The sequence below is a fragment of the Trachypithecus francoisi genome, unplaced genomic scaffold, assembly GCF_009764315.1.
Source record: "Trachypithecus francoisi isolate TF-2019V2 unplaced genomic scaffold, Tfra_2.0 Lachesis_group1, whole genome shotgun sequence".
Classification (NCBI taxonomy): domain Eukaryota; kingdom Metazoa; phylum Chordata; class Mammalia; order Primates; family Cercopithecidae; genus Trachypithecus; species Trachypithecus francoisi.
Genome location: NW_022681454.1, coordinates 104,607,799 through 104,631,252, shown reverse-complemented (window position 1 = coordinate 104,631,252; position 23,454 = coordinate 104,607,799). Strand labels below are relative to the sequence as shown.

The 23,454-nt window shown below is 36.8% G+C and overlaps 1 protein-coding gene across 4 annotated transcripts in view; it reads left to right on the top strand.

The window, feature by feature from the left end:
• Window positions 1-23,454, top strand: part of LEF1 (lymphoid enhancer binding factor 1) — a 120,582-nt gene that overhangs the window by 3,361 nt on the left and 93,767 nt on the right. For all 4 annotated transcript variants that reach the window (XM_033214953.1, XM_033214952.1, XM_033214955.1 and 1 more), the window contains exons 2-3: window positions 459-525; window positions 1,913-2,046. In XM_033214953.1, coding sequence (XP_033070844.1) covers window positions 459-525; window positions 1,913-2,046 — 201 coding nt within the window. The remainder of the gene's footprint in view (window positions 1-458; window positions 526-1,912; window positions 2,047-23,454) is intronic.

The window sequence follows — 23,454 nt, the reverse complement described above, 5'->3', positions numbered from 1 at the left end:
GTTTAAATGTCATTTTCAGTTGCAAAATGATATTTCAACCTTCTTTTAATCAGATCTGATTGAAGTGAACAGTGGTTGAAGAGGCTATCAAAACCATCAACCCCATTAACTCCTACTCCTTTAATAGTAGGCATCCATGGAGCCTTGATATGGTTTAATAAACAGCAGTCAGAACAGCATGTGGATCATTCCCAAATTTAACTATATTTTTATTGGTTTTGTTATTATTTATATGTTTTTGGTCTCGGGTGGATAATAATCACTCAAAAATACATGTTGACAAGAAAAAGATTTTGCAGTACTAAACACTAGCCTATGTCTGTCTCACAGAGTAATAAAACAGAGTTGCCTCTAAACCTCTTCCTTTGAATTACCAGTGCACACACAATTGTATCATTATTGTCACAAACTCTTAAGGTGATTTTCTTTCTTTTGGGTGTGGGGATTCATGATGTTAGGTGGCCAGACAAGCACAAACCTCTCAGGAGCCCTACCACGACAAGGCCAGAGAACACCCCGATGACGGTAAGACACCCATTCTACTTCTTCTGACTTTAGCAGATAAGGTGTGCAATTTGTATAAATAGGTGTGTTTTGTTATTTTTTAATTCAAGAAACTGGGACTAGGTCAGACTATGCCCACTATTTTAATAAAATAGTAAAGAAAACGCAGGAAACTTACGGCTTACCTCTAATGTATGTTATGTAATTTAAAAAGTGTTTTTGAATGAGTTAGGGACCTTTGGGTTTCAGGTGGGTTCCAGATTCTTTGAGGAAGAGGGAATGTCTATAATGAGTTTTTCTCTTCCTTATCTTACTTTAAGTTCTAATTAGCTTAGATCTTTAGTATTTTTAATATATTATTAAGAAAAATGACAGTATATATTGATTTATTTTCCAACCAGAATAGTTTTGAGTGGATTTTCACTTGCAAAATTGCTGCTTCTTGTTCCTTATTACAGTGAAAAGGCGGTCAGTAAATGAGCAGAGCAGAATCTAACTTGTAAAAACATAAAACTTGTAATTAGGAATGCGCATATCAGAGATGATACACTTTCTCCGTATTTCTGATTCTTACTAAAAACTTTAAAATTACATACATATGTATTTAGACTTCAGGAGAATTCCTTGTGACTTTAAAAGAATCAAGTCACCTTAGGGTTTCCTTGTCAGCCTGTCTCTTCTCCATTAATTACTTAACAATTGGCCTAACTGAAATGAATTGTTTTTACATACAATATATTAACCAGGAGCAGGGGAGAGAGTTATATATTAGGCTTCTTCCTCAGCTACAAAATAGTTACACAGATTAAGAAGAAGAAATATACATATTGAACGGAAATTTTTTGGCAAAATGATCTAAGTGTAGCACATAAAATTAAACCTCCCAGAGTTAATCCTTTATAAATTTGGATAGTTGCCTATATACTAGATAAGAACTCTTTCAGTAGAATCTAGAATTTTTCTGGAAATCTACAAGCACAGGTAGAATTTTTGAGTTTGTCTACAAGGCAAAACATAACTTCACGTGTATAAATCTGTGTGTGTAGCTAGATGGCCTAATATATTTATATTACAGTTTTAGATTTGTGTGTGTTCTGTATTTTTTAGTCCAGTTTGTTAGTGTTAGAACAAATTAAGTTAGATGGATAACACTTAGTTTTGTAAAAACATCAGTCAATAGTGGAAGAACTGTTTGAACCACGTTTTTAAAACATCTGGTTTGCTGCTAAGCTATTTAAGAGAATAAATACTGTCAATCTAAAATAGAGCATAATAATCCAGTTACAGTATTTTGTAAACAAATCTTTTATGTAAGGTCTGATTTATCTTAGAACTATTAGATTTTGATATGAAAAATACAGTAATATAAAAGGGAAGTCATCATTGATTGTTCTTTGGATCCTCCCAGGAAAGCATCCAGATGGAGGCCTCTACAACAAGGGACCCTCCTACTCGAGTTATTCCGGGTACATAATGATGCCAAATATGAATAACGACCCATACATGTCAAATGGATCTCTTTCTCCACCCATCCCGAGAACAGTAAGTAACATGCTGATGTTGCAAATTATGTTCAGAAGTGCAAATTGATTTGTATTTTGGCAGAATGTTTATTTTTCCAAACTCATTGGAAATGCTTTCATTATATATAACTAGTCATTGCTAAATAAGAGCTGTTATGAGGAATGGCCACCTTAAAATAGTGCTACCTTTGATGTCTTGCCTTTGGAATTTTAGCTTTTGGCTTATTGATTAAAATAAATATGTAACAGATCATAAGTTACAAAATCAAGTGAAGTTACATCAACAAATCCATGATTTTATGACTATTATACTTTCTATGGTGATAAGAGGAAAAAGAAACTGATTTATTTTTTCAGCTAAGTAAGGACTGTATAGCTTTTAATGCCCACTAGCTTTCTAGAATCTGAACTACTTTAGCTCATTTGGAGCTGAATGTTTGTTATGTTACTTTGGCTTTTAAAACAGTGTCTTATTTTATTGTATCAGTCAGTGTTTCCTTAGGATCGGTTTGGTGAGGATGAGTTATTTTTGCTTTATTGTCAATTGTAGAGAAAGCATCACTCAAAGATAACCCTAATGAAAGTTGTTCCTTTCTTTTAATCTTGTGGTTTAGTTAACTTTTAAAATTCTAAAAATGCATTGGTATTATAACTGCATTATGCAAATGCATAACATTAAAAAGAATTTCGGGTTTATTTGATGATATTTCTCTTAGGAAGTGGAAACCTCATTTAAGTGAGAAAACACCTAACTGGTAACTTGTGTAGTATGTAGATGTAAAATGTGCTGGTGATGGAGTTCTCTCTTAGAATTGGCCCACCGGCGGTGGTGATGGATTTTTTACTGACCCATCAATATATTTACCTTCTCTCCAGCCCCACTCTCCCTTTACCACGTAACCCCCAATGAAAAACACATGTGTGTGGGTCTCGGGAATTAGGGTTCCAGTCTCACTGACAGCCCTGGAGGTCAAATCTAGGATTGTAAAACGGAACCTATAGTGTTTGACTTATTTGCCCAGTGTTTCTACCAACTGAAAAAAATCAGTCACAAACATCTGGGAAGAATAACGTGCTAATACCTTAGTGAACAAAATCTGGGAGTGAGAAGATTCACCAAAGTAGCAGAGAATAGTGGCTCAAAATCAACAGTTATCAACAAGAGTATTTGTGGTTATCATTACATGTAATCTTCAATTGTTGAAATGATACTTATATCAAATATGATCACTTTGAGCACTGTGATTTAGATGTTACTGTAATTATTTTCCAATAAAGTTCAAAAGGATATTTGATCTCTCAGCTAGGGAATAAGATTTTTCTAATTTTTATATAGTAGTTAAAGTGGAGATCTTGGGGTTCTAATCTTGAGGGATATCTTGTGATGGTTGCTATAAGAAATAGATATTTCATATTTTAAGGCTTTTCAAGTATTTAATGATAAAGATGTCTGTGTAATGAGGATGAATCTCCTACCTTAAAAGGAATTTGAAAAAGTGAAAATAGTTTAATAGAGACCCCTCAAATAAATGCTTGAGTTTTAAAAGTTGTAGGAGACTTTAAATTTTTGAACAAAACATGCAAATATATAGATGTCTCCTTAATATTTGGGAAGGTTTTTGTTGTTTTTTGGAGGGGATGGAGAAGGGAAGGAGAATATGTTTTAGATAAGGAATAATTGAAGATGCCTGTTAAATCATTTTGCGAATAACAAATAATCTTGCCAAATCAAAGTACAGTTTTGGTGACAATAGAAAATAGCCACCAAAACAGCCTTATGTTTTTCAGCTGTGCGTATACAGCATTTGTGGAATTTATTTCTTAAAAAGATCAGCTACTTCTCCACTTCTCCCTTCAAAATGGTAATTTTTAAAAATCAGTATAATGAAAATGTATTGGTATTTATAAATAATCCCTAAGAATATTGAAAATTAAGCTGGTCTTCCTCTTTATGCCAGCATTCTGCCTTGTGTTTCCAGTCTTTTCTCCCAATCTACCGGTATACTAGTCATTTTGAAATTTTGATAGAAAATATCTTTTGATGGAAGGTATTTATTGTTAGTATATGTATTAAAATTTTGAGGTCAGTGAATCAAACAGTCATTCATTGTTTAGGAAAGATTTGTGGCCAGAATAAATGTTGGTCTGGGTAGAGTGTAAGAAAGGGGTGTGGTCAGGAAACAGTTACCCTGTTATCTATCTGTTGCTTAGCTTTATTCTGTTGCATATTAGAATGTATTTATTTTAGGCATGTTTTCTTGAGCTACTCTGCAGTTTGCACAATTCCAGAAGCTTTTCAGCTGTAACCACAAGAGTATGTAAATTTTTTTTTTTTAGGGTGCAACCGAAATGAGTTACAATCTTTGGTTTTTAATACCTAACAGCTGTTTTTAATGTGTCTGAGATCAAAAACACTAACCGGAAGACAGCCGCTCTTCTTCACCCCTAACCACACTTCTGCCTTCTTGCTCTTTAACTCTGTCCTTAGCAGGGCTGAGTGTTTGTGTCACTAACATCCACAGTGATAGATTTTCATCTAGGGTGTCAGGAGCATGGTGACCATTTGTGTTTGGGCTTAGGATGGGAGCATTCCCTTGGCATCCTGCTACTTGAATTTGCATTACAAACAATTGCTTGTTTACTGCATCTGCTTCCCAAAAGTGTTAGGACTGGAAAAACACCTGGGGTGGGGGAGGGACCTGACCACTCCTTCCCTAAATAGTCTTTTGCTTGTATGTAACTGCAGATAATCCAGAGGATACCAGCTATGGCCACCTGGCATGCAGAGAAATGTTTCTGCTGGAATCTAATTATAAAAAGTGCATATGCTTTTTCTTATTTTTTAGACAAACGCTAATGTATGTATGCTCGAACAGATTTTACCTTTGACTAATATACAGTATTATCTGTTCAGGAGAACCACTTTAACCTACTCAGCTTTTTTTCTTCTCAAGGGGAATTTTAATTGGCAAATTACATCCTTCTAGAACTGGAATCCTTAGGGGTATGAATGTGTCTATTACCAGAAGTCTTATGAATGAGTCTCTCACAGAGTTTTAAATAAGAATTCTTCGTTCAGATAAATTGGGTCTAAGAAGAAAGCACCTATCATGACATATTTGGTGTCAGCGTGAGTTCTTAGGGCATAGTAAACCTTGGCTTGAGTTGATCTTCTTCACAGAGAGTGAAGAGAAGATGCAGAAGCCTGCTAAATATTTTAGAGCCAGGACCCTGGAGAGTTTATTAAAAGCATACTCCCAAACCTTTCTTTCTCTGAACTTTATTTATGAAAATCCCTGTAGGCCAATGGTAAAGTATTAAAAGAAGAAAATCGTTCTTTACATCCCTAGTTTGGCTCTGGCAGTTGTGTGCCTGAACACCATGTGAATGATGAGCTTGGCTAGCTTTAATGTAGTGAAAGTTCCCGCTGGCCTAATGCACTGTGGTTATTCATCTTAGGTGTCAATCTTCCATTTGTCCCGCATGCAACCCAAATGTTTAACACCTCAGAAAAGAAACATCTCATTTCTCTTCAGATGCTTGGGGAGGGAAAAGCAACACAGTGCAGGAAGCTGCAGCAAACGTTGCAGCTCAGTCACACCAAACCACAATAACACCTGGTCAGTGTAGCGCTGCGAACTTCATTGTTTTTGGTTCTTTGTGATCTTTCTAAGAGTCAATTTTTAGGTGAGAAAGGAAAGATAGGGGTGTTCTCATTTCAGCTATCTTTTAAAATGTTTATTTGTTTATTTTTTTAAAGTAGAAATTGCTATGAAAATGTCCCATGAGTTCTAATTACCTTGCATAACTTAGTTCTGTTGTGACTTTTACCTTAAGGGAATCAACACTTTGGTTTCTATTAAACAGAATTATACCTATTATAACTTTGTCTTACCCTCCATATTTGTACTTGCTTATAAACAGCTAGAATCTGATTTTGTCATTGTTCACATCTGGAATTAAGGAACTAAGTTGGGCTTGTCTAATCAGTAAGCTTCTGAATATACCACTGTATGTGACATTGTTGGATACCTTTGAAAATAATCACGTAAATAATGTTCAAGGATAGACGGAGACTAAGGCTTATATCTCATGCAAGATTTTTAAGGTAGAGTATCTTTTCACTTTATTGCAAGAAGCTATTGCATTTGACTTACCTATAATTTTCACTTTTCTATTTTAAGTTGTGCGCTTTTTGAGTTTTCCCTTCAAGTGGAGAATAAGTTTTAGAAAGTGTATTATTCTAACTCAAATGTATATATAGATGTCAGGAGAATGTGTGGGAAAATTCCTCAGAACCCCCACAGTTTCCTGTTTGATCCCTCCTTAATTGCATTGCTACAGTTTGGGACAGGATCATAGTCAGAATAATTGGGAGCTCTTGCCATTCCCCCATCAAATACCTTATGGCCAGTTTGCTTATTTAAGTGTCCCAGGGAGCCATACTACATGTAACCCTTGCAGAGCTAATATTGTATTTACATACTTGGTCCTTACTCAGATAGTTTTTTTGAAATGACCCTAGTAGTTTCTTCTTCATTCATAAAGACATGAGAACAACCCAAAAGATAGTCTGAAAAAAAAAAAAGACCATACACTAAAAAAGAGACCATTGGGCCAACGTGCAAAAATCTTGCTTTTGAAGTATTTTTTCCACCCCCATTCAGGTCTTAAATTTGCTCTCATCAACCTCATTGTTTTGATTGAGTCTTTCCTGTGGTCCGAGACTCTTATGTGATTTAACAGAACAGAGATAGGGTCTCACAAATGGCACCCTCTGGACTTGAATTTGTAGACTCACAAGTACTTGCTATAATACCAATTTTGTAGCAGATGAGGTTTTTTTTTGTTTGTTTGTTTGTTTTGTTTTGTTTTTTTTGTTTTTTTAAACGTTCTTTAGGCAGAACCATTTTGGGTTTTTGTGACTGAATTTTTTTTGAGCAATCAAATCACTTCATTTTTGACTCCTTTTGTTCCTCATTTATGTATCATAGACATGATTGGAATTTTATAAAGCTTATTTCCTTTTGATTTTTGGTAAAAGACTTGGAATTTAAAGAGAAAACATGCTAGCACTAGCACTGTCTGTGGCAAGCAGAAAAACATGTATGTTTTATTACCAGGTAAAAGTAGAGCTCAGCATGATGTCGGTGCTGCTGTCCTGGAACTAAAGGTCTCTCTCTCTCTCTCTCTCTTTTTTTTTTTTAAGGGAATGTTCATTTAAAACTTGTCTTCTTTAAAGCTGTTGCTTAAGTGATTGTGCTGAGCTGAGCCAGTCTGTAGGAAGCTAATACTGTAGTAATCAAGAGACTTAATACTGCTCTGTGCTATCCTCTCATGTCCTTACTTATTTAGAAAAGGCAGCCATTGGATTTTATTCAGATAATTTTAAAAATCATACTTTAGGTTCATGATTACTTTTTAAATATTATGATCTTGAAGTCCCTGCCTAGGAACTGTAGACTCTGCTATAAACTCTTTTAGGGATATAAATGATTCAGTCTCTCAGAGAAGCTGAAAGCCTTAAAATGTCCTAGAGTACAACAACAAAGACTGAGGGTGGAGGTAGGGGGAATTGGGAGTTAAACTGTACCCAAGTGAAGAGTGGGGAGTTGAGCAGAGGACTGGACAGGGAGCAGGAAGCATTGCTAACTCAGAAATTCTGATAATCTAGCTGGGACTATTTGCAGACTGTTAGCAGTGGCTGTGTAGAGGATTATAAAGTCTCTGTAAAAGAGTGCATTTGTATACAATACCCACTCTAGCTAAACCTGTAAACCTGCTGAAATTATCCACTTGCAAGATCACTTACAAAGCTCACTGAGCGATGGTACTCACATGCCTTCAATCTGTATGGGGAAAATTGTAAGGGCAGTACAGAGCAAAAAAGAGTTTTGTTGCCAACCCCATTTTTCCACTTATAGGAGAAATAGGACTAGCAGACAGGTTGCATCACAGAATGTCTAGAAATATGGTTTATTTTTGCAGCTAACTAGGGACAAGTAGAATCTTTAAAAAGCTGAATTTCCTGACTGTTGTATCTACCTATGCCCACACATAATCCTATGTGGAACTTGATGACAGTTTTGCAGGTGAAATTTTTATCTTCATCATAGTAATTTATAGTCATTGTTATGTTCACTTGTAAAAAGTTGCCTATTACTGGAGGCAGGTGGGTCACCTGAGGTCAGGAGTTTGAGACCAGCCTGACCATCATGGTGAAACCCCATCTCTACTAAAAAATACAAAAATTAGCTGGACTTGGTGGTGAGTGCCAAGCTACTCAGGAGGCTGAGGCAGGAGAACCTCTTGAACCCAGGAGGCTGAGAGAGAGAGAATGAAGAGGTAGATAGAAGGTAGGCTTTCTAAAAATGAGAGTGGTTCTAGGGTAGCTTTAATTTTCTTTTATTATTATTGTCAGCTTCTGAATGAAACAGTAACCAAGGCAAAATTTTAAAATTTGACCTACTAAGATATATTTCTTTTATTTGTATAAGTTTATGGAGTACAAGTGTAATTTTGTTACATACATACATTGCATAGTGGTGAAGTCAGAGCTTTTATGGTATCCATCATCCAAATAGCGTACAATGTATCCGTTAAGAAATTTCTCATCATCCACCCCCCTCCTACCGCCTCACCCTTCCAGAGTCTTTACTGTCTATCGTTTGACACTCTATGTCCACATTATTTAGCTCACACTTATAAGCAATAATGTGATATTTGCCTTTTTACTAAGATATTTTTATTAATTTTTTGAATCCTGGAAAACCTTACAATAAAAATTGTAAAAAAAATATTGATGATAGTTAATGACCTAGTGATCAGTTGCCATCATAAAGTAACTGGGGGCTGATCATCAGCAGTCCTCCAGTTTAAACTCAGGGACTGCTGATGAATTATGACAGTTACAGTCAGCCTAGCACAGAGTAGAAACCTCAGTAAATTTGCTGAGTTAATGAAGAATGTAGAAGAAATTTTGTACGTGTGTTTTCTGGATATTTCCAAATGATCTGTCTTTATGAAACCAAATGCTATGTGAAAAGTAAAACTTGAAAGTGTTTACTAAGTAATCCTTAGTATTTGATTATTTTACTTTTTCTCTTATTTTTTGCATCGGTGAATAAAATAGCATTAGACCAGTGTTTTTAATGAGGAAGTCAAAACTACTCCATATGGAATATTGAGTTTCCAGGTAACTCCTGAAAACAGCCGGGTGAGTCCACTACTGGAATAAATAAAGAAGGGACTAGACCCTCATATGAGGATTTATCTTAGGAAGTACTTATCTCTTAGTTAGATCCTAGAAACCTAATTGAAGAAATGGAGATGATAGAAATGCTTTTTTCAGAAGGATTCTTGAGGTGGAAACACAGTACTAGTAAAAGGAAAACCATCTTCAAGTATGTTTCAGAATCATGTGGTTAATGCTTTTCCATTCATTTTTATTGATAGAAGGGACTTTTTTTTTCAGTAACACGAGGTATTTTCAGGTATTAAAAAGTTCTGTCCTTTTCAAATACACATGGCAACCTCAGTGCTGACTATTCTAGGCCATTGTGTGTTGTAAATTGATTCTATCCTTTTGCAATGTGGTGAACAAAATTTTTGAGCCTTAATTAGAGAGAGATAGGTAGGCAGTGCCCTATGAAGGCTAAACATAGAGGAGGGAAGGACTAGGCTAGATGTTAAAAGACCTGAGATCTAATGTCAGGTCTCTATCATCTGAAAACTTTGGGAAGGTAAAATGGCATATTAGTATCTGGCTTGTCTACCTGATCTGGTTGACAAGAAGTTCAGATGGCACAAAGCCTGCAAAAGTGCTGTTTTCTAGCTGTGGCCGCAGGGCCCCACCTGGTGGGATTTCTGCAGCCATAAGAAGTGCTTGACTCTACCCAGGAAACTGCAGAGAAAGGGAAGAAACTTTCAGTTCCTCTTGTGCCATCATGCTGACTCAGAGTTTGGATACTGGGTGACAAACCTTTAGAAAATGTTTGCATAAATAAAAATTCAGGGGAATGTCATTGTATTTTTCCAGATCTGATTTTCCTGTCTTGGGCTCGCTTTCCTTATGATTGTTAGGAGAGCAGCAGATTTTCCTCTTTAGCACCGCAATCCACCATGAAATGGAATGAGACGTGTGAGGGAAGAGATTTCTAAATTTCAGGTTAGCCGAAAGTCTCATATCCTTCTAATATTTGATATGAAATTGCCAGATAACTCTTAACTACTTGAATGGAGTTGAATTGAGGTAAGAATATGTTTTTGGTTAGGAGATTTTTTTCCCCTTAATCCTGTAGGAGCTGGGTTTTTTCTGTCCACTGCAAAAATTATAGAGAGAGGATATCCAGGAGCCATATGAAGGACAACGGGCAAGTAATTTTTTTTTTTGCCCTTCGAATTTCCTTCTGGCTTAAATTTTTCTAGCTTTCTTGTCAGCAAAAAGGATCAGGTCCGAAGGGATGTGTTGGCTGGACAGCAAGGAGAAATCAGTGTTTTTCTACCCTCCTGGGAAATTCCAGCTTCTTTCCTTTCAGGACTTTTCTTTTTCTTTCAGTAAAATCCCATGAATGTTAAATATTCATATATTGGATGCAGCTTTCTTTGTACAGGATTCCTCAATTTTGAACACTATAAATGGTACCTTTAAATAATTATGGTCATATCATCTTGGTATACTAGTTAAAATGACCTGGATCAAGGGAAAAAGGTGCTGAAGTCTTATCTCAAATATATTAGACTTTGTTTTGGCATCTTAAAGTCTGTAACAAAACCAAAAGTACTGAAGTAAATAATATTTACTGTTTATTGCAGTTGGGCTGACCAGTCAGCTATCTGGCAGTGTTAGGAAAATAATCATTGCTTGAATTTTTTTTTTTCTTATTTGTATTCATACATTAGAATTTTAAGTTAACACTCAAGTTTGTTTTTTTTTTTCTTGAAAGATAGAAGGAAAAGCAACTGATTTTTTTTCCTTTTTTTTTTTTTTTTTTTGCTACTACCTTGTGCTACATACTGTCCGAGGCACCTTACAGAGTTGTCATATTTAATTTAATCCTAATGTGAAAACTGAGGTGAGTATTATACTTCTGGTGTTAAAGACAAGGAATCCATCCTCAGGGACAGCAGTAACCTGCCCCAATTTAATACACTTCCTTAAGAGCTAAAGACTTGTTTGTTTTCATTAAAAATAGCCATATTTACCTTTAAGAATACAAAGTACTTATTAAATTATCATGATATTGATTGAAATTGAAAGAGGAGCAATTGTTAATAATTTTCTTGGAAATTTCAAAAATGCTTAACCATTTTTATTAAAATAAAAAGAAATTTAAAAAGCAATATATGTTCACTAGAAAAATTAGAAAATTCAAATAAGCAAAAATAATACCAAATATTAAATTCCCAGGATCCCATTGTTAAAGATGATCACTTTTTCTGTGTGGCCTTTTAGACTTCTTTCTATGCACACATATAAATGTAGGTAAACAAATGCAAATACTGGTTATATATTCATGGTGAAAGGAACATAATATATCATTTTGCAACTTTTTCCCCACCAACATATTATGTATATCTTTTTCTATTAATAAATACTCTTCTGTAACATCATTTTTAATAGATTGCCTAATTTATTTAACCAGTATTTTATTGGTAGACATTCAGATTGTATCACCTTTTTCCCCACCTTATGCAGTACTGTGATGAAATGCATATATTCAAACTAAAACTTTGCACAAATTCTGAATTGTTTCTTTGGAACAAATTGCCAGAATTGCAGTCAAAGGCAATGCACCTTTTTAGGTAGGAGTTACCTGCATTGCAATTTAACCTTAAAAACATGTTTTTTAAGTCAATATATAAAAATATGTACTTGTTTACATTCAACTTTGGTTGTGGTGTTTTGAAGCTAATTTTCATTCCTCTTCAAGTCAAGAATTAGTCCAGCGAAGTCAGATAGAGGGAAAGTATAATATCAGCTTTATTATTAATAAGGCCAGACAATATCAGGCAGTATAATACCAACTCTATTATCAATAAGGCTAGATTGGAGAATGTGACTTGAACTGTGATACAAACCGTGGACTTCCTTTGGTTTTCCTAAATTGAACCCAACACCAAGCCACATGCCTCTTCCGCAGAGACAGGGTGCTAACATCCTGTAAAACTGGAGACCAGACCAAACCCATGTTTGGGCAAGCTGACCCGACAGAGAGAACAAAGGATCAGTCTGTCCTTGCTCAGTTCCTTCTTCTAGGCTGCCAAAGAGATGAGGGTCCTTCCTTGTAGAGAGTGCATGAGGTGCTGGGGAGGGAAAAGGGCTACAGCCACTGCTGAGAGGGCAGCAGTTCCTACTTTAGTGGCCAAGCTAGGGAGGAAGGGAAAAGGGTGAGGTGATTGTCTCTTTAGTCATGACTTGCAGTCAGTGAGACTAGGGTCCAATCAAGATAATGGTAAAATAAATGAGTAAATAAATGAGAGCAGCAGCAAAGCATTGCTGTTGGAGTCCATATACCTAGATGCCACCACTCTGCTACTGACTAGATGTGTGTTCACACGCTTTGGCCCTTGGTCTTCTCATCTGGCATTGGTGGTGGTGTGGCTGGAAGGTGGCCAGTGGCCTCTGAATTACAGGTGTTTCTGTTAGAAAGGCAGATTACTGGCCCCGTCTGCAAATGTCCTGAATCACACACTACAGGCAGGTCATGTAGATGTACTTTTAACAAACTCCATTGATTCTTCCATAAAATAAGTTTTGGAAAAACACTGGCACAGTAGATGCTCAGTCATTTAACTGAGGTTCAGATAATGTAAATTACTTTCCAGAGGTCTCACACCCAGACAGCAGTGGAGCTGGGACTCTTAAGTGTGGCCCTTTGGCCCCAAGCTCACTTTCTCTTCACTCAACCATATCGGGCCCTAGTTGAGACCACTGTCACTCTTCACCTCTAGTCAGACCTCGTGAGGTTTTCTCCCTGAGTGCCTTGCCCCACTGGCTAAACCACATTCTGGGGCATTATTTTTGAAAGCTTTCCACACCGTGGAACCATCTCCCTTTCAAGTCTTATACCTCCTCACCACTCTACCTTGCAGCTTATGATTCAGCTATACTCCCAGACCTACATCCTAAACCCTTTTCCAAAACCCTGCCTTTGGATTCTTATAGCTTGCTCTCACTGAAATGCCCTGTTCTCTATTCCCTGCCACCAGGGTCTTGTCCATCCTTAAAGGTCTGGGGTAAGTGCTGCCTCCTCAGTAAAGTTCCTCCAGATCCCACCATCAGTTAAGACTGACTACTGTCTCTTTGGGGTCCTCATAAGTCCTCCCACAGAGCTCTGTAGCCATGTTTTCCAATAGCTTTTTGTCTTTGTGTTTGTATTTCTCATTGATTGTTAGTTTCTTTAGGATAGGGAGCATGTCTTACTCATCTTTGTTGCCCAGAACCTGTTATGTTACTTGCCACAGAGCAGGTTACTCACCAGATGTTTGTGGAACAAACAGAACAGAAATTTTAAAACTTCAAGAATGTAAGGCAGCAACACCAGATATCAATCCATATTTCAATGGAATATCTTAAACATATAAATTTGTATGGAATTGCAAAGCCAAAATGGAGCTTAGAAATTACTTGAGCATTTCATATAGAATCCATGGACTAGACGTTAGTTATTAGTTTTGAGTACTTAGTACATGCGAGGAACTGTTCTAAACCCCTTCTATGCGTTAGCCCATTTAATCCTCATAGTAACTCAGTGCTATCTCTAATATCCCTGTGTTATAGTGGAGGGAACTGAAGTATAGAGAAGGTTGAGAAATGGCATGAAGGGCATAGAGAAGGGTAAGGACGACTATAAACAGGTCAAGAAGTAGAAGATCAGATAGTTTACTCTGATTGCACGACTGGTAAGTAGTGGTACCAGATTGAGGTTCAAGTCTTCACTCTCACAGTAGGGCACTTTCTGTAACTTCAGTTTCTTATTACCATTTCTGCACTAGCGTGCAGAAGATGCTAGATGATTATTGAATCAGTGAGTTTCCCATAGGTAAGATGGAAATGATTCTTAGTAGGGTTTTGTGAGAATAAAATTAGAAATCGTACATTTCTTTAACATAGTTTGGGTAGTAATAGCTATTATGGTGCTAGTGGAGAACACAAGAGTTCGAAGGTGACCTGTTAGATGTGGAGGAGGGAAGGAGTTGTGTAAAAGATGATGAGTGTTCTAGCCTGATGGTGAGAGGACAGTATTAATGGAAATAATGAATTTGGAAAGAGAAGCCAGTTTGCAGACAGGCATTCATGAGTTTAGCTTAGGAAGCATTGTTTTCGGTTTTATGCTAAGAAAACAAAATTGACCAAGATCTGGAACCAAACCATTTTACATTATGGGCATCTTTTTGGTCCATACTTTATTTGATGAAAGTCAACAATGCCTCACAAAATCACTTCGCTTACCTATGAAGCTTCCTGGACCTTCACCAGAAACCTCCATGTGATTATGAGAAATAGGTATTTTGTCCAAGGGTGAAGAGAGTACTTGTATTAATAATATACTAGGATGTAATATTTAATGATGTACTTTACATGCATTTTTCTTATTAAATCTTTACTATAACACTATGAAGTGAACACTACTAATATGTCTATGTTTCCAGTGAAGAAACTGAGGCACAGAGAAGTTACTTGAATGTCCATAGTCCCAACCAGAGTTGAATAAGTGGTAGAGAATTTGGATTCAAAGTCAGGTATTTTGATTCAGGAGCTGGGGCCCAATTCATAAATTAGTTCATCTCTCAAAGAGTTGAGAGTAATCCTTAGTCAATAAACTACTTTGAGGATTAAAGGTGTCTGCTATACTTTTATTAAATAATGTAAATGGCTTAAATAAAAGGTTCTAAGAATACTTGGAAATTGTCTTCTGGTTCATTCAACACATAACCATGTGATTGCTCAATGTATTCTTGAAAATTCCCAGGAAATATTGCTTCCTGGGGTATATCAGACATATTTTGATAAGTGTCTGATTTTTATGGGAATCTCTATTGCTCACTTCTAGAGGCCCAGTGTCCCCAAGTCTTAAGGATTAAATAGATTAATCAAATAGCTGTATGACCAAAGATTTCATGATTCTTATAATCTTTTTGGCAAATGATGTTGCCTCATTATTACATAAGAACTGAGCATTTACAGGCAAAAATCTGCCAAAGAGCATTCTTTGCACAACAAGCAATTAAAATGTGGTATGTGCTTCATTTTTAGGAGCAGTTAGTGGTGATTTTTGTGGTAGCAAGATGTTAGTTTAAATAAGAGAAATTAGTTTAGGATTAACTGGAAATGTGATCATTCCTGAGAAGTTGCAACGGTGAGTTTCCTTTAAAAAGTGAAGAAACTTTTCTTACTAGGGAGACATTAGGAACAGTCTTTTTTTTTTTTCTCAAAAGGAAATGTCTTTTTTTTGGTTGTTTGTTTAACAGTAATATATAAAAACGGGGGAAAACCCATGAAAGAACAGAAAAAATAAATAAAAAGTACCTATATTTCTGTCATTCTGATATAATGGTTTCATTTTGATGAATTGTTTCATTTCAGACATTCTTTTTGTATCTATACCTGTAATACAAACGTTTTTATAAATGAGCTTATAAGATTATTATTCTATGGTAATCTTTTGTCATTAAAAATGTATTACACGTGCTCATCTTTTTATGTGAATGTAGGTCTGTGTCATCGGTTGTAATGGCTGAATAGTATCCAGCCCTTTTATATATATGTATATATATGTGTATATATACACATGCATCTATATATATACACACATGTATACATTTTAATTTATTGGATTTATCCTCAGTTATGGATGTTAAAGTTTTTTCGTTGTTATTTTAAATACTACTACAATGAAACCATGTTAAAAATATATTTATAATCTGTTTGTTTATGTTACTTGCTGGTTCATAGCTTTCTTGATTTAAGATAACTTTTTACATATTAAACATGTAAACAATTTTGACAAATTATTCATGAAATAATGGTTCAAAACTATTTTACACCAACATCATGTATCTGTTTCTTTACTCCTGCACAATTAAGACCTGCTTGCAAGTTAATATGTCAAGAACTCGCTGCTTAATATAAGAAAATTCATAGCAACCCAGTGCTATCTCTGATATCCCTGCAGCATTAGTTTGGTTCATGATTTATACTTAATTTCAGGAGTGAAGATGCTAATACAGCTCTTTTGACCCTCCTAGGGTGGTGCAATAACCAGAAAACATATTTTATTCCAGTTCACTAATCAGAAGATATATGTTGTTTTAGGAGTTTCTGAACTAATCCTAAAGTTTAAGGATAAACAAGTTTCCTGGTAGAATGAAGATAAATACTGAAGAATGTTTTCAGGAATGATTTATCATTCGTTCCATAAATATTCATTGAAGATACTTATTTTGACAGTCAGTGTGCTGAGCCCCATTGTGAATACATGATGATAAAAGCAAAATCACCACCCTCAAGAAGCTTACAGATTAGTGAGGGAGAGACACTTGTGCAAACATCCACAGCTGAACAGAGTGAGGCAGGCATGACATCACTACTACAACCCAGGGATACAGGTGTGGGCAGAGCCTAGCCTGCTCACCCTGGAGTGTTGCAGCCTAGTAGAGCAGTTCCAGAGGACTGTCTTTATATGTGCTATTCATTCTTTACCTGCTTTCAGTTCCATGTGGCCCATTTGAAGCATGATAGGGAATATTTGGTTTACTTGTTTAAAAAGGGTTGTGTAGACAACTCTGGGCTGGGCCAGGAAAGTTGCTTGATAAATTTTTTTTTATTATTATTAAAAGAGCATTCATGTTAAGTAACCTAAGACTATTTAAGAATAGAACTCAGAAACTCAGAACTGTTTATGGAGCATTTGAAATGAACAAGTTTATAAACATTGCTGCCAAGTTAACTGATGGCTGGTGAGAGTGGAGGCCAGGACTTAGACCCTCTTCTGTTTCATGCTGTTGGTACCGTGTCACTGTTTCATTAGTACCACCACCAGAAACCTTTGCCTTGTCTAAGGCACTTGCTTTGTGTACTATTTAACCACATTTTAAATTGTTGTTGTTAAATTTGACTACAATTTGAATTGGGCAAACAGAATGTTATGAAGGTAGGTAAGTTTTCATTAGTTACATATGTCATGTAGTGGCTGAGAACACATGCTCTGCATCGTAAGTGCCTGAGCCCAAATCCAGGATTAGCCACTTACTACAGGTGGGAAAATTGTTTTATCTTTTTGTTTCTGTTTCTTTACTCACAAGTACTTTGAAAAAATTTCTGGCATCCTAAGGGTAAGTTGGAAAGAGTAGGAAATGAGTGTTTCAAAAATATTACTTAGTTCCCACATATAGGAAATACTTGGTCAGAATTCATTGCAGGGAATCACTATACTGCTAGGAATAAGGTGCCAACATAGGACTGTGAATTGCAGGCTTGAGGATATTAGATCCCGTTTAGTGAATAATGTGAAGTCAACAAAAAGTTATGTAATACAGGATTATATGTACTAGATTTTATGAGGGCTTCTTATGTATCTATAGAGGAAAATGCAGATTACATTTTTCAAGAAGAAATATTTCCTCCTAAGATGGCTGGGTATCAGGAAAAAAACAGAGGCCTCTGTGTAGTGGTGAGAGAAATGTGACATTTAAGCTACAAATGAAAAAATGGTTCATAATTCAGGGATATCTGAGATGTTTGTTTTTGTTCTTATTTGTTATTTTAATAGTTCTTGAGTTAATTCAATAATGTCTATGCACATTTGAAAATATTTTGGCTACGTGAGAAAAACCTTTTAAAGACTTTTTTTTTTTTTAAGACTTCTATTGTTGCTAATCTCGTGGTAGAGGAAAAAATACTGACATGGAGTTAGGCAAGTCATTGACTAGCCATGTATCCCTGAACAAACTAGTCCCTAACTTCTCCAAGCCTGTTTCCTTCTCTCCCTCCCTCCTGGACCTCTCTTTGTAATCCAGGCTGGAGTGCAATGGTGTAATCATAGCTCACTGCACCCTCAACCTCCTGGACTCAAGTGCTCCTCCTGTACTTCCCAAAGATTCAGGTATGAGCCACCGCACCCCACTGAGCCTCAGTTTTCTTATCTGAAGTTCTAACGAAGGACTGTTGTATGGACTAAGGGAAACACAGTCATGTCAGTGTGCTTCCCTTGCTTAAAAGCTCCTGGACTTCTTATGGTACCAGACTTTAGAGCTCACTCAAAGAAGACACACTTGCATTTCTCTTTAGTTGTTTTATCAATACAGGTTGAGTAACCCTAATCCAAAGTCTGAAGTGCTTCAAAATCTGAAACTCTTTGAACACTAACATGAAGATCGAAAACCAAAAAACTTGTCGGAGCATTTAGGATATTGATTTTCCCATCAGAGATACTGAATTAATAGGTATATAATGCAAACATTCCAAAATCTGAAATGAAATCTGAAATGCCTCTGGACCTAAGGATTTTGGATAAAGGATACTCAACCTGTACCGAAAGCATCATAATTTACCTCAGTGCTTTAAGAAAGGAGTTTTTTTCTGCTCTAGAGGTGAAGCAAGGTCTGATGGTATGAGAAAGGTAGAAGATTGACTCAATACTTCTTTTTGCCTGGTTCTGGGAGGACATCTCATACGTTAATAACTTACTAGGGGCACCGCAAGTGCATACCTGTTACAGCACATCAGATCTGGACATCTAACGGGAATAATTCCACCGGGTTGGGTTGCTCCGAAGGTCTGCCTTCGGAGCATCAACCCATACCTACTTTCTGCTCATCCTCTGCTCACTCTCTCATAGAATCCTGGAATTCCTTGACCCCAGTCATCATCCAGATACTCCTTTCCATGAGCAAACATTTGGTGTTTTAAAGTCACAAGGTCACTACGTGGACAAAGACTAAGCAACACAGTTGTTTTTACTCATGGAGAACCTGTCCAGGAGAGCTTTTCCTCTGGCTTTTGTTTAATTGGGATAGGAGGAATTCATTCACTTACTCATTCAGCAAATGTTTTTTCAGTGGTTACTTATTTTCAAAATAGTTTCATTTTTATTGAGATATAATTCACATAGCATACATTGTACCCATTTTGAGTGTACAGTGTAGTGGTTTTTAGTATATTCCCATAGTTAATGCAGCCATCATCACAGTCAGTTTTAGGACATTTTCATCACCTCTGAAAGTAACCCCATAGCCTTTAGCTATTATCCCCTTATCTCTCATTCCCTCAGTGCTCACCCCAGGCCTAAGCAACTGCTAACCTAGTTTGTCTCAACACATTTCCCTATTTGGGACATTTCTTTTTTTTTTTTTTTTTTTGAGACGGAATCTCGCTCTGTCACCCAGGCTGGAGTGCAGTGGCCAGATCTCAGCTCACTGCAAGCGCCGCCTCCCGGGTTTACCCCATTCTCCTGCCTCAGCCTCCCAAGTAGCTGGGACTACAGGCGCCCGCCACCTTGCCCGGCTAGTTTTTTGTATTTTTTAGTAGAGACGGGGTTTCACCATGTTAGCCAGGATGGTCTCGATCTCCTGACCTCGTGATCCGCCCGTCTTGGCCTCCAAAGTGCTGGGATTACAGGCTTGAGCCACCGCGCCCGGCCGAGACATTTCATAAGAATAGAATCGTAGGCACATATAGTGTGTAGTCCTTTGTGACTGGCCTCTTTCACTTAGTGTAATGTATTCAGGTTTCATTCGTGTCACAGTGAGTATCACAGTCTGGCTTCCATGGCTCCATCTTGCTTCCTGAAGGTTAGATCAGTACAGTGAGAAAAGGAGTTGATTTAAGCTGTATTGAGAGGAAGGAGAGTGAAACCAATTGATATTTCAGATATCTAAATCCGTGGTGAGAATTATTTTATTGCAAGCCCTCATCAATTAAAAATTTTGGCCACTGTATAATTATGAATTATATACCTGAACTATGTAATTATCTAATGGCTGTTATTTCAAATAAAATTGATAATTTCTCATTATTTTGGTCAGCTTCTTGACAAGTCTTGTCCAGTGTCATTATATATTTTAGCTTTAATGCAAGCTCTTAAAGCGTTGATATTAGAGGTAGAAGTGTTGGCTTTGCCATTTTCTTGATGTTTCTTGTGCTTACATTATTACTGTTATCTTCAATGGCATTCTTGACCATCTGACATACAGAGCAAATGGAGGCCCCAGTGGCAATTTGTATGTTAAATATTTTTGGTAAAACTTAAAATTTTTCATATAAAAATATATATTGAAGTTGTAGTATTTTCTTCCTGCTGCACCCCAGTGGATAATGCTACTCGTTGTATGATGTGTGATAACCAACTATTCTAGATTGATGGCTGGGAAAAGTCAACGGGAAGTCTATTCCTGTTTGCTCCAATAAGATACTTCTGAAAGTGTGGCTGTTGAGTGTTTCATATGAAAGATTTTTATGAGACCTGCAGATTATGCAGTATTCATGAGAATACTTTTTTTTTTTTTGGCTGGTTGGGTCGATTCTTTGCAGTACAGATTACTTGCAGATTGGTCAGAATCACCTGGGTTTGTTGCACACTGAGCTGTGGGCTGAGACTGTGTTTCACCCTTGTGTGGCCCAGCTAAATGACATCATTTGAGGTCATGCTTCATGGTGACCTTGTGACATCTCCTGTTCACCCCTCCTGTGGCTTGCCCTCCAGCAGCTGTGTGGGAATTATGCTCCCTTCCTTCCCTCTAGATTAGATGTCTGCACTAGGGCGCTTGCTATTTTAAACCAAAGATGTACTGTGTGCAAGTGATGAAACCGCTTGAAAAGAAGTCTCTGTGTTATCTGAGACAGTTCTCAGTCTTTCACGAGCATGTTGAAACTTGGGCACCATCCAGTTTTTGCCATATGATTGTAGATCTTGATGGCAGAACTCTGCCAGTTCCCAGGGGGATCTGCTTGATAAGCTGTTCATTTGACTTGGGGAAGACAGGAGAGCAGTTTAAACTCAACTCCAAATATGAGGAATGTTTCTTCAATATGTGCCTGAGACCAGCTTTGTTATTCACTGAAGGAATAACCAAAGGAAATGGACTTAAATTGTTGGAAGAATTTAGGTTGGGAGAATTACTTCAGAGGGAGGGATTAATAAACATTGGAATGGTTTATCAAAGAAAAGCATTGAATCTGGTTATTTAAAGGTTTTAAGAATAAATTTGTATTTGTGTGAAGCAATTGGAAGGCCTCACCTGGAGGGTCCCAGACTTTGGGCAGTGCCTATTAACTCCTGCTTCCCACCCGGCTTGCCTCCCCCACTCCTCACCTCTGAGGCGTTTTCTTTTTTTTACAGTAAGGAGCATATGGACCCTCCAGGTTCTTCAAGAGATTATATTCCTTCCTGAAGGGAAAAATAAATAGGCCAGCATGTAGATTATGCTATATAACGAGTCTCCTGTGTATCATTACAGTGTTGTCACCTCCATTCTCAATTATGGCAATTTTTGCTGAGGGCAGTCTGAGGAATGTGTGAAGCCCCCAGCTCCAGAGGCTACTGAGATTCCATATGCTTTTAGTTTGTCTCTGCTTAGCCACTGGAGTGCCTCTCTCAAGGTTGGTGGCTGAGCAAGTGGTGCTGTGTTCTCTCACATGTTGTTCAAGTGACTAAAATTCTAAGTACAGATTTCTCTGAGGAGCGCCTTGAAGAAGGCGGGGGTGGGGGTGATGAGGGCCGCCATATATTGACTTTTCCTTTGGTTTGAATGAGAAGCCTGGGATGTTTCCAGTGACTGTTTTGCTTGTTACTTTGCAAGAGAAAGCTAATGATAGAATCATAAAAGAAATGTGGTTTTTTTGCCTGATAATCTGAAATTAGGGGGCCTTGGGATATGGAAAATGCAATAAGCTTATTAAGAATGCAACCTACAGAAAAATAATAACACTGGAACTTATTTCTGGCATTTTCCGAAAATGGTAAAATTAAGGAAAGATAGCACTTTTCCAAGAGAAAAATATATAGATTTTGAGTTGTTATTATTCAGGTTTTCTTGCTGATTTTGCTTTTGCAGTTCTGAATTCATGTAGTTTGTACCCTTCCTCTAAAGCAAAACAAACCGCGAATGAAACAAACATAAAAACTGTAACCCAGTAAACTGAAGTAGGCAGGCTGTTAAAAGAAAGAGTTTCCCAGTTCTGCACAGTTACAGACAAATTTTCAAAGAAAATTTACAGTTGGGTACCTTACAGCCAGGTCTGTTGATTCAAAATCCTTTCAAACAAAGGTGGCTTTTGTTTGCCAATTACTTGGTGTTTCAGAACTAAGAAGTTTTGTGTAGAATGAAAGGAAGCAGTTATTTCATAGTCATTTCTCCAATGTCAATAAGTTTTAGAACTTTGTAGACTTGGAAAAGTTGAAGACTGATGGTTCATTGACTACTGTCTACATAAACAATATTAAATCTTTGTGAAAAGGGGACTTTATTAAACGAGATGCATTTTGTTTTATAAACTCTCTTAAGATTCTACTTTTCTCCGTCCATAATCGTGTCCTTTCAATGTGAGTGTAAATTCAGAGTTTCTCTGTAGAGCTATGTATGTTGATTAGGGCAGACATTTTCAAAGGCAGTAATTAAAAATTAGAATTGGAATAACAGAAGGTTTTCTTACTAGGGAGTGATTACTGGACATACATAACACTAAATGTAACACCAGAGACATAGTATAGTGATTTATGGTCGCCCTGCTTGCTTTTTATGTTGATTTTAAATGTAATAATGGATGAATTAGACAATGTATTTAATCATAAGTCCAAAATGTCTTAATTATTTTAAAAAAATTAGAAATAGCTTTACTCTTAATTTCCATTTTAAGAACTAGGATACTAGTGTTGATGTATTTTGGTTATTATGTTCTTAGGAATTTTTCTGCCTCTTTTGGTGGCATTAGATTTTGATTCAGTTGTCAAGACGTGATCCTGTCAGACTGATTTCTGTCTGTGTATCTGGAACCAAAATTGAAAACCACCTTTGACTTTCCTGTTCTTCCTCTTTTGTTAAAGGAATCATGCATTTACAACTTCCCAAATAAACCTGTGATTCTTACAAATGCAAGTATCTGCTCTGCTTAGTCGATTAAAAAGGGCTAAGGAGGAGCAGGTAAGAGGGGGAGACAGGCTTGAGCAGCTGCACCCGTTCACCTTGCATCAGGTGTCTGCAAAGTCTTCAGACCAAATACATGTTAGAGTCCCTTTCCCAATTGGAATCACTTACCCCATAATTTTCATTTTACCCTTTAGGCTTGAAAAAGTGTGTATTTAGCTATCAGTTCATTTTGTGTGGTCTGAGTTATAAAATGCCCCTGCTGGTTTTTCCATATGAAAAACATGGTTTTCATTTGTGGAAACTTATATAATTTTTTTTTCTGGGCCTTTTGTGCTGCTTT